A 12,185-nucleotide genomic window follows, 5' to 3' on the forward strand; every position below is an offset into this window, starting at 1 on the left:
GTTGAGCAGGGGCATGCAGGAGGCAGCTGATTGATGATTATCTCTCATCATTGATGTTTCTGTCTCTCTCTCCCTCTCTGAAATCAAAAAAGAATATTTTTTTTTAAAAAAAGAATGAACAGAGACTATGGAGAGTGTCCTTTAGGAGGCAGAACAGATTTTGTGATGATGTGAGTCTGATCGGTCTCTCTTGCTCCACTTTCTACCTCCCCATGGAAGATTTGCCAACTCCCAATCCTCAGTACACTTCTCTCTATTCATTCTTTGCCCCTTGGCTTCATCTACTCCCTGGCTCCAGTCACTTCTCTACAGATAACACCATATGTTAGCAAAGCTCTTGAATTTACCAAGACTTTTCCCACACACTCTCATCCCATCTGACAACAGCTGACAGGTAAAGCAGAGGTTACCCAGCCCATCCCCTAGACCAGTGATGGCAAACCTTTTGAGCTCGGCGTGTCAGCATTTTGAAAAACCCTAACTTAACTCTGGTGCCGTGTCACATATAGAAATTTTTTTTATATTTGCAACCATAGTAAAACAAAGATTTACATTTTTGATATTTATTTTATATATTTAAATGCCATTTAACAAAGAAAAATCAACCAGAAAAATGAGTTCGCGTGTCACCTCTGACACACATGTCATAGGTTCTCCATCACTGCCCTAGACACTCCCTCCCTAGCCCTTGACTTTATTTTCTAGTGCTGACCTTTCTTCTGACCCCAGTTTCTCATTTCTTACTGCTTGCTGGAAATTTCTTTACTTTCCACCTGGTAGCCCAGATATATGGCCGAACCAAAATTCTTCAGCTCTTTCTCCCTTCCCAGTTCCTTCTTTTGGCATTATGTTTTTCTTGATGGTGTTACTTTTCTTCTAGTCACCCTAGAATCATATCTCTAATCCCCTCCTGCCTTCTCCTCTGCAGTCTTCATCACATTTTCCCAGTTCTTTCTAGTCCTGTTTTCCCACCCTAGTCCAGGGTCTTATCACCAGCACCTATCTCCCAGGCCATTGCAGTAACTTCTCCTACTATATTCTTGCTAGCTCCCTAAGACATTCTCACAACCTTATCATTCCTTTGCTCAGAAGTTCTCATTGGCTCCTTTCCTTCCTCATTTCTGATTCTTTAGCCCAGGTACTTACAGTCCTCTGCAACTCCCCCCCCCCTCCCACAACTCATCTCTCTAATCTATCATACGTGCTGTAATCTGACTTCCCTTCTTGAAATAAACATCTGATGTTGTTCTCCATGTAATGTGGATGCAGCCTCATTGTCACCCCTTCTCCTCTACCCTCTATATTCCAGCTCTAGTTATCATTCAGCTCCACCACACACTGTGGATCAAGCTTGTTCCCTAAACAAACCCTATGCTTTCTCCCCTCTGCATTTTCCTTCAGGACATATTCTCCACCTAGAACATCATTCACCACCACCACCACCACACATTTTGCAAAATTATTTTGAAATATTTAACAAAGTTTATAAAGGATAACATAACCATCTGTGGATCCAACACCTAGCTGAAGAATTCCCATCTTCCCTTTACTTCAAAGGTAATCACCATCTCAAGGTTGGTATCTCTCACTCCTGGTCATTCCACACACTTCTTTTAAAAAATAGAATGGAATATAGGGGATGTGAAGAAAGCTAAAGGAGTGGAAGCTTTTAAGCCTTCCAAATAAGTAGTTGCTAACCCTTGGCAGTATAATTTGGTTCTAGGATTAGGACTGCTGATGAGATAAGTGCCATATATATATATATATATATATATATATATATATATATATATATATATATATAGAATACACACACACACACGCACACACACACACACACACACACTAGAGGCCTGATGCACGAAGATTTGTGCAATAATGGGCCTTCCTTCCCCTGGCTGTCGGCACCGCCTTCACTTGGCCAGAGCCACCTTTCCACCTTTGCTCCGGCCTGGAGCCACCTTTCTGCCTTCTTTCAGGCCCAGAGCCACCTTTCCTCCTTCCCACGCTGCCCAGAGGCCCGGAGGAGCTGGGGTGGTGCGGAATGCCTGTGTCCTGCCTCACCCCTAGCCACTCGGCGCCTGTGTATGCAAATTAACCCGCCATCTTTGTTGGCTCCTGATTGGCTGGCGGTTGTCATGAAGGTACGGTCAATTTGCATCTTTCTCTTTTATTAGTGTGTGTGTATATATATGGTTTCATTTTCAGTTGATAACTCAGAAATAATACCTCTTCCTGGATCAAATTCAAGGACAAATTTGTTGTTAGGATTTCCTCTAAAAGATAGGAACATAGTGATTCTTCAGGCAGAGTATCACCCAAAGATTCTTAGACACCATGCAAGACCCTCTATAAAGACAGAACACACATTAATTTTTATTCAGTAAAGGTATTTCTGTGTGGACCAGAAGAATAGATCTGTTTACTTTGCTTTTTGATGTTTTACCAGTGGAGAGACAGGACTTGGAGAATTGAGATGGCTGTATACCCTGCATGTCCATCAGATTCTCTCAAAAATATCTGGTTCTGAAATGAGCTTTGGACAGGTGTTAGCTATCATGCCACCCAAAACCTGGGCATCTAACAAGTGTGGCTGCATTTAGGTTCCATGACCTCTCTAATTGGCTGAAATTTTAGCTGTAAGTCTTGGATACCACCCAGAAGGGAGGCAAAGTTTACCTTCCATTGTGGGAATTTCAAAGCCAGACCTGTATGTTTTCCAGAGGGAAGGCCCAACCAAGTCATTATAAGCATGAACAAAGAGGATTCCTGTAGTATTTATCTTTTCAGGAAAATACATTGGAAAGTTTTCAAGATTGTTCTTTTTTATGTCATTCTGTCTAGTGGATTTGGTACCTCTTTTTTTTTTAAAGGAGGTGAAATAATGTAAAAAAAAACTAGAATAATAAAACATCCTAATATATCTGTAGGTAAGAACATCGGTGGGAACATAGCATCCACACGCTAGGTATTCTTTTAAACTTCAGTCTTAAATCATCCTATATTGCTGCTGCAAAAATAATGGTGTTTTCAGTTTAAAACAATTACTGCTAATACCTTATGTCCCTTGTCCCTTGTCACCATACCATCCCAATTTACCATTCTCTAAACTTGAGACTCTGGGGGCTATTGAGCCCTGCTGTTGAAGATTATATTGTGGATTTAATTATTTCCACTACCAGTTCAGGCATTTTAGGCCTTAGAAAAGGGTCTCATCACTGCTTTGGTAATTATTTTAATCTGGAATTGAATTCTCGTTAGATCCCCCATCACATCAGTGACAAACCTTCTCCATGTTCTTTAGCTGACCTCATCTCTTGCTGTGTTGAAGAGTTAAAAGTCATCCTCACAAATCTATAAATTTCCCTCTCATCACCTGATGATGACTGTTTCCACACATCCTTTCCTCCTCTCCTATCTAAGAGGAAGGACCTAGACATCTTGTCCAAAGCAAATCCCTCTACTTGAGCCTTTCTCTGGAGCCTTAGTGCCCCATTTTTCTTTAAGTCTTATGTTTGTGGTTTTCATTGGCTCCTCCCCTTCCCCTCACCCCACAGTCCTACTCCAGTCTCTTTATTTTAAAATACCTTCTTGCATCCCTGCTGCCCCCTGATACTACTGTCCTCTTTCTTCCCCTTCTTTGCCAGACTTCTTTTAAAAAATTAGTCCGCCAAAACCGGTTTGGCTCAGTGGATAGAGCGTCGGCCTGCGGACTGAAAGGTCCCGGGTTCGATTCCGGTCAAGGGCATGTACCTTGGTTGCGGGCACATCCCCAGTAGGAGATGCGCAGGAGGCAGCTGATTGGTGTTTCTCTCTCATTGATGTTTCTAACTCCCTATCTCCCTTACTCTCTGCAAAAAATCAATAAAATATATTTTTTTAAAAATTAGCCCATACATACTGCTTCCACTTCCGGTATATTAACTCCTTCACTTCTTGTGTTCTGGCTTCTGTTCTCTATTGAAACTGTTCTTTCACTGCTCAGTTCCAGTGGCCTTGGTTGAGTCCTGAACTTTTTAACTTCTCTGCAGCTATAGGTATTGTTGATTACTCCTTCCTTCCTGTCTACATGCATTCTTGGCTCTTCTGCTTCTTTCTGTCTCTTGCCTTTATAGCAGTTCATTTCTTTCCCTTCCTACATCTTTCTTTCCCCAGAGTTATGTAATTTCCCCAAGAGCTCTGTCCTCACCTTCTTCTTTCTCAGCTGTCATTTGCTTTCCAATTCTATAGCTCTAGTCCTGATCTTCCATTTTTTTATTCACTGGCTGTTTCAGAGCCTGCTGTGTCAGGTGGTAGGCAATAGTGGTGCACACAGCAGACATAGTCTCTCCCTCATGAAGCTTTAGTTCTGATGGCATTGACAGATGTTAATTAGATAATCACACCAATATATAACAAGCTGTGGTAAGGTTGCATGGGAATAGTACAGGGGTACAACAGTTTAAGGAGCCTGCAAATTGTCCTGAGAAAATGATGCTTGACCCGTAATCTAAAGAATGAATAGGAGTTACCTAGATGCTGGGCAGCAGCTGGATTGGAGAAAATAAGCTGATAGAACAGCATATGAGAGGCCCTGAGACCAAAGAGATCATGAAAAGATGACAGTGTGGATGAGTTGGGGGCCAGGAGAGCAGTGCGAGATGAGCAAGAGAGGTTGGTGATGGCCAGATGACCTAGACCTTGTAGACTCTGCTAAGGGTTTGGGTGTTTAGAGGTGAGCAATGAGAAGCTTCAGAAGTGGTTTAAACAGAGGAATGATAGCATCAAATTTACTTTTGTAAAAGATCCCTCAGGCTGCTGAGTGGAGGGAAAATTATAAGCTGAGTAATAGTAGCTGCAGAGACCACTGGGGCTTTTCCAGTGGTCAAGAAGTTTCTGGTAAAGTTGGAGAGAGATTAATAGATTGGAGATTTATTTAAGAGGTAAAGATGAGAGACTGAATTAAGGATAATGGAGAAGGGCGATGATAAGGGTGACTCCTAGGTTTCCAGTTTTGGTAACTGAATAGATGGAGTGCCAGCCATGGAGACATGAAGATGGAGTTTGGAGAGAGAAACATCACTTGTTTAGTTCTGGGCATTTTTCGTTTGAGGGGCCTTTGGGATCTCTTCCAGTTCTGTATTTCCAGCTGCTTCCTAGATATCTGTTCTCGAATTTATCATAACCTCAAACCCAGTGTGTCTAAACTTGACAATGTTAATCTTCCTCCAGATCTCCTCTTATATTCTTCACATGTCTTGGTAGGACCATCGTTGTCCCGGGCTCTTTAGTCTAAATCTGAATCATCTTTGATTCTTCTCCTTTTGCTTTCCACCTCAGTCACTCTCCATTTTCAGATCCTCATAGCCTCTCACTGGCACTAAAACATTAGCCTCCAGGATTCCAAGGAATGGGTATAGTCCTCTATACCCATTGAGAGACTTTGAGGTACAGAAATACAGAATTTTAGCCTTCTACTCCCATTCATGGAGTGCTCAGTGCTGCTAGTTGAGTCTTCATAAACCATCATTCTGTCACTGAATTTCTCTTCTCAAAACACATTCCATGGAACCCAGTCATCTTGATCCAAGCCCTGGAGTACTGTTCCCCAGGGAATTCTGCAGCCACCCTATCTTAAACCTGACCCTGGCCTGTGTGTGTGTGTGTGTGTGTGTGTGTGTGTGTGTGTGTGTGTGTGTGTGTGGTGGTGGTGGTGGGGTGTTGTTGTTGTTGTTGTTATTGTTTTAATATAAAATCCCCATGTTTTTCCACATGGGTAGCTGATATTATTGTTACCTGTTCATGAAAGGGTAATCTCCAACTGATATTATTCTATTTTTTTAAGTATCATCATTAATGTTACTTTTACCACAGAACCTTCATGTGACCCAGTTGATAGGAAATCATCTTGCCCTCCTATAACCTCTCATTCCACTTTGGATCTTTTTTATGGCTTTTGGCACGTGCATCCTAGCATTGTGGCTATTTGGATACATGTGTCTTTTCTCCCAGACTGGGCCTTGAGCTCCCTGAGGGCAATATCTGCATCTTATTTCATCTCCACAGCCCCTAAGGAACAATACAGTTTCTGTTACTCAGTATATACTCAAAAGAGAGATAATAAATGAATGCATCTTTTTAGATTGTTATATTTACTGCTTAACTATTTTAGATACTCAAGAGGTCAGAGGCACAGAATTGTGAGTTAGAATGAACCTTTGAGAATCCCTAAATATTTAATGATATTTAGATAGTGACGACTTAGGTTTCTAGAGAGGGAAGCTAGTTTTCCTATTCCTGGATCTTCCAGTTTGGCTGGCTGGGTTATCTGATTTTGAACCTGTCACTCAGGGAGAACATGACATGTAGCCTCATTAGACTGTGGGTGCCCTTGGTCAGGAGCTGACTGGTTTTCCTCAGTGTCCCATTTTTTAAGTGATTTTTAAACTTTTTTATCTTTATTGTTGAGAGTATTACAGATGTCTCCTCATCTTCGCCCCATTGCCTCCTTCCACCTAGTTCCTGCCCTGCTCCAGGCCTTCACCAACCTGTTGCCTGTGTCTATGAGCAATGTATGTATGCATATAAGTTTTTTGGTTAATCTCTTCCCTCTGCTCCCCTTCCCTCTGAGATTCCTCAGATTTTTATGAATTTTTAGAGAGAGAGGAAAGGAGAGAGAGAGAGAGAGAGAGAGAGAGAGAGAGAGAGAGAGAGAGAGAGAGAGACATCCACATGAGATTGAAATATTGATAGGTTGTCTCCTGCACATCCCTGCCAGGGATCTAGCCTGTAACCGGGGCAAGTGCCCTGACCTGGAATCAAACTGGCAACCTTTCAGTGTGCAGGACGATGCCCAACCAACTGAGCCTTACCAGCCAGGGTCTCAGTGTCCCATTTTCTGTTTTGTGTTGGGTCAGGGCAATCAGAGCTATAGGATTTCCACTATAATACAGGGACAAAGAACAGCAAAGTCTCATCTCACTTTTAATTCTTCTCCCCTTTTTTGTATTCTTGCTTCTGTGTTGCTATTAGAGTGTCAGCCTTTTATTTAATGTCTACTCTATGTATTTAGGAATACAGTTGAACAGACACTAATAAATCTCAATATAATCTAAGCATAATAAAAGACTGCCTGATAGTATGTTTTAATAACTAGATTGTATTGAGAAATAAATACATTATAATATACAACTATGTATGTACATGGTTACTGAGTAGTGTCTTTTTTATCTAGGGATTTGGATTTCAGTCATGTAGTGAGATGTCTTATCCCATGAACAGCTAAAAAAAAAATGCCTCCTTATAGGTACAAACAGAAAGACCTATAGCTACATGCCAGAGCATACTGAGCCACTCTAGTTGCATAGCACAGCTATGTCTTTCAAATAATAAGGGATTCTTTGCTATAGTAATGACTTCCATTGTTTTTTAGCTACCATATGACAAGCACTATGCCAGATAATTTATGGCCATTATCTCTACTAGTAATAATCTCTACAGGTAAATGTGGCTGAGAGATACAGTAACTTGTTAAAATCATCCAGCTAATAAATGTCAAAACTCAGATTTGAACATTTTATGTCCAACTTAATAGCTTGTGCTCTTTCCTCTACATCATAATAACCACATTCTTATACTTTTTAAACTTATTATTTTGGCATAATTATGAACTTTCAAGAACTTTGAAAAATAGTGCAGAGAGGTCTTGTGTACACATCACCCAACTTCTGCAATAACTGTACTGCTTTATTGAAACCAGGAAATTGATTTGCACAATACAGTTACATCAGTTTTTTCATGCCCTCATTTTTTTGAATATTTTTGCATTCAATTCTGTCACATATAATGCCAGTTATAAATTTATGTAATTATCATCAACAGTCAAGATATAAACCAACTCCCTCATTCTACCCCTTTATAGCCACACTCTCCTTCCCCTCAACCCCTGACAACCACTTCTCTCCTCTCTGTCTCTACAATTTTGTCATCTCAAGAATGTTATAAATGGAATTATATAGCACATGACCTTTAGAGATTGGCTTTATTCACTCAGCACGATGCCCTTAAGATTCTTCCAGGTGTTGCATGTATCCATAGTACATTCATCTTTGTAGCTAAGTAACATTCCATAGCATGGATGCACCACAGTCTTACTCTTTTTGAATTTCTGGAATACTCATGAACTACATTATATTTTATGAAGAAACGCTTAATTTTTATTTTGTGTTTTAAGGAGAATGATTTAAAGTAAGAGAAAAAAACTTAATTTTTATTTGTACCTCTGAAAAAAACATCTTTTAAAAAACAAATTTAATAAACGCCTTTAAATTTTTTATTATCAAAGTCATCTAATACAGCATTAAAGAAAATATTGGATTTAAAAAATTTTGTAGCCCTTCCCATCTTTGTGCATATGAATGTGTATTTTACATTGTTGTAGTCACAGTGTATTTTGTATGCTTTTTTCTATTTAAACTTATTTTTTCCATGTACATAATTATTTTAGTAGCTGCACGCTAATTCAATTGAGTTGACTAAATGTAATTTTCTAGACCCTGATGTTCACCTCTGGCTCCCTTGAGCATCTTTATGCATACAGCTTTTCCTTTGGTGTGCCATAGCTGTAATATAAGTTCTTAGAAGTGCAGTTGTGGAGTCAAAGTGTAGGACCATTTTTATGGCTCCTTTGATGGGTATTCCGAGACCTCATCTTGAATCTCAACCCTTTCCCAAGGGTTGAGATTTTCTAAGCAAGTTACTGAAGGTTTTTAAAGCCTTGGTTGCCACATTCAGGAACAGGAATACTTCACCTACATCCAGAATGGTTGTGAGGATAAAATGAGATGATGCATGTCAAGCCCCTGTTGTAGTACCTGGCACAGACAAGGAATTATATGGCAGCTGCTGTTATCTTATTGCAAGGATTGTAGAATGACTTCACTAACATGATTTCATCATGCCAGCAGTCTTATGGCACCTTTGCAGCCAGCATTGGATAAGAAATGATGGAGGAGCATTGCTATACATTCAGGTTCTTCCGCTTTGGGAAATGCACTCATGCCTAAGGCACGACTTCTAGGTGTTTGTTTTCTAGTGAGGGAAAACAGACATTGAAGTTTATGCTAACAAGATAGAGTGAAGCAAGTGGTGTTACAGCAGTCTAAATCAAATGTTGTAGAACTTCAGAGGAGGAAGTGGTCAATACTACGTGATCTAATTAGAAAGTAAGACTTCCTGAGAGGTGATGCATGCTGAGCCTAGATTGAAGCCACAGGAAGAATTTTGGTAGTTGGGGAAGATAGATCATCCTAGGCAAAGGGAACACCATGCACAAAGTACATAGGCCTGATTGTAGATGAAATATATGAAGAACAGTAAAGGTGTTCACTTAGTTGGTGCACAGAATGTCATGGGATAGAAGCCTACAAAGACAGGCTAGAAGCAGCATCATGAGCTTGAATTGTATACCTAGGAGTTTAATCTTCATTGTGGAGGCAATGCAGAATGGCACATTTGGGGGATGCATTTTGGTTGTATAACTGATTATTTTAATTCTTGCTCTTTCATGTGTAGTCTATATCATACTTTTTTTTATTTAAAAAAATGGTAAAAGGGCAAAGGTTAAAATGCCCTGAGACCATGTGGTTGTTTTAAATTTGTTTTTGGTGTTTTAATTATACTGACAGAAATATTGACTTTTATCTTTTTGTCCGTTACAGGATTCTGCTCTAATACTTGATGTTCCTTTGGGAGTGATCTCAAGAATTGAAAAAATGGGAGGCGCCACAAGTAGAGGAGAAAATTCCTATGGTCTAGATATTACTTGTAAAGTAAGAGATTCAGTACTTTCTTATGTGAAAAAAGGCACATTGATGTTGAATGATAAGTAAAAGTTAATATGGGTTAAAAAAAATCAGAGACCTTTGTTCTTCCTTTCCAAAACCAACTGAGGAAATAGTCCTATAAAAGTGACCTGCTGTTGCCACAAAGTGTGAGGACTTGAACTGGTCATTTTGTTAGCTTGACTGAGTAGGAAGAAACTTTAGAAGTAAAATTTCACACTTTTTAGTTTTGTCCAGGTCTGTTCCTAGTGTCCCTTCATGTTATGTGCTACCAGCTACATACCTTCACACTGTGAAAGGAAGGCGAAATACAAGAGATTTTGCTCTCTCTTAACAGGATATGTTCTTACCTCTAATAACCGCTCTAACTTTTTCATAAATAGTTTTGAAAGGTAGTAAGTAGCCTAACATTTTGTTTTGGCATGGTTAGTGGCCAAGATTTAATGATAATAAAATTTAATCAGTTATATTAGTAATCATCTATTGAGCATCCATGTCGCTCCAAACTCATGCTAGGTGGTTTGCACTCAATCCTTAGGGCAAACCTCTGAGATGGACAGTGGTGTCCCCATTTTATAGATGGGGAGCCTAAGGATAAGAAGAGTTTTGTAACTTAGCTAAGATTACCCAGCAAATGGCAAAGTTGGGATCCAAATATAGTGAGATAATCACTTTACAAAGAACAAAATAAACTCTTGGCAAGAAACTTGTTTCAAGGTATTATCAGAAGACCACACTTTGTAGAAGAATGCCCAATCCTAGAAAGAGCTAGAAGGCTTTGGAGATCATCTGCCCCAGTGGATCTTACACCTAGATATGCATCAGGGTAACCTGAAAAACCACTTTAAAAATGTTGATCTTTGGGTTCTACCCCAAATCCTACTTTTAGGCTTTGTGGGCCAATAGCATCTCCGTCATATGTACACCTCTGTGTTTTGTTTTTTAACCCTTTTAAAATATGAAAAGCATTCTTAGCTTGAAGACCATACAAAGACTCACCTGGGCCGAAGTTTAGTGACTCCTGGGCAGTCCAAGTCCTTTATTCTATGGATGGGGAAATGAGGCCTCTGCTAAGTGGAATTACTTACCTAGGGTTGTCTAAGGAGCTGGTGGAAGAGCCAGAATGAAAACCTAAGTCTCCTTTTCCTAGTCTCATTCACTCTGGCTCCTTAAAACCAATCTCCCATAGTTTGGTTTGGATTATGAACACAATAGAGTTTTTTGTCTCTGATTTATAAAATATGAAGACTAGTACAGGCTATCAGAAACAAAGGATTATGGCATTTTTATACTTGAACTAAAATTCTTCATCACTCCCCACCTTGTCTTTTTTGCTTTAATCCAAGCTCCCTTAATGCCTTACCTGTGATCCCAGCTACATACCCTTTGAGGCCTAGAGATATGGGGATTTACTTTTAAGGAAAATTTTTGTATTTTGCATAAAAGGGTCCATAGGAGTAGAGTGTTATATTATAGTATTCAAGGGAAAATGGGATTGCTATTTTGATGATTTTGAAATGACTTTTATTCTAATAGAGTTTTTAACAAATCCTATTTGTTGCCTTATCAATAGGAAAAACTTATATTGACTATTAATCACCCAAAATTAATAAGAGAAAGCACATTCTTACCCTTTGTTTATTGTAAGAACAAAAGGCTGGGAACACTTAACCAGGCATAATTCTCAAGTGTTACATATATACAGGGATATATATATATAATGTATGTATATATAATGTATGTGTGTATATATGTATTCATATATACTTTGAGTGATTATAAAGTCAGTGTTTATTAATCAATTTATTAAATGAGTTATCAGCTGTTAAAGTAGTATGTACACATTTGGGGGGGCATACTCTATATTTCTTGGAATTAGAATTAAGTTCAAAGATAATGGCCAAGAACAATGTTATAGCACAACCTTTTAACTCAGTTATCTCCCTGGAAACACCAATGCCACAAGACTCAAGTTCCATTTTCGCAGTAAGACCTGAAGTTATAAAAGGGGATCTGCAGCAGTGGGATAAAAATTCACCCTCTTGCCTCTCATAGGCCAGCTGACATCTGTAGTCAGTAACCATCATACAACTGTGTTTCTCTACTGAAGCAAGTAGTCATAACCCCTACATACTTGGTTTTACCAGCTCTCAACATGGGGATTTCTGTTTGCATGTAGCAGCTTTCACATGGTAAATATATGTCCCAATGGATGGTGTTTAGCAACAGAAGCAAAGATAGCTCTGAATATGTGAATTATGACCACCCTCCAGGTTGTATAGTCCCTGCTAACAAATTGGAGCCTTAAAAAAAAAAAAAGCCAAACCATATCACCAAAAAGCCTTCTGTCTTCTTGCACACTCA

At 39.4% G+C, this 12,185-nt stretch overlaps 1 protein-coding gene across 1 annotated transcript in view; it reads left to right on the top strand.

Moving 5' to 3' along the window:
• Positions 1–12,185, top strand: part of MTM1 (myotubularin 1) — a 102,697-nt gene that overhangs the window by 33,277 nt on the left and 57,235 nt on the right. The window contains exon 5 of the mRNA XM_081115187.1: positions 9,699–9,809. Within this exon, the coding sequence (XP_080971313.1) occupies positions 9,699–9,809 (111 nt within the window). The remainder of the gene's footprint in view (positions 1–9,698; positions 9,810–12,185) is intronic.

This window comes from Myotis nattereri (assembly GCF_964212035.1).
Source record: "Myotis nattereri genome assembly, chromosome: X".
NCBI classification, from domain to species: Eukaryota; Metazoa; Chordata; class Mammalia; order Chiroptera; family Vespertilionidae; genus Myotis; species Myotis nattereri.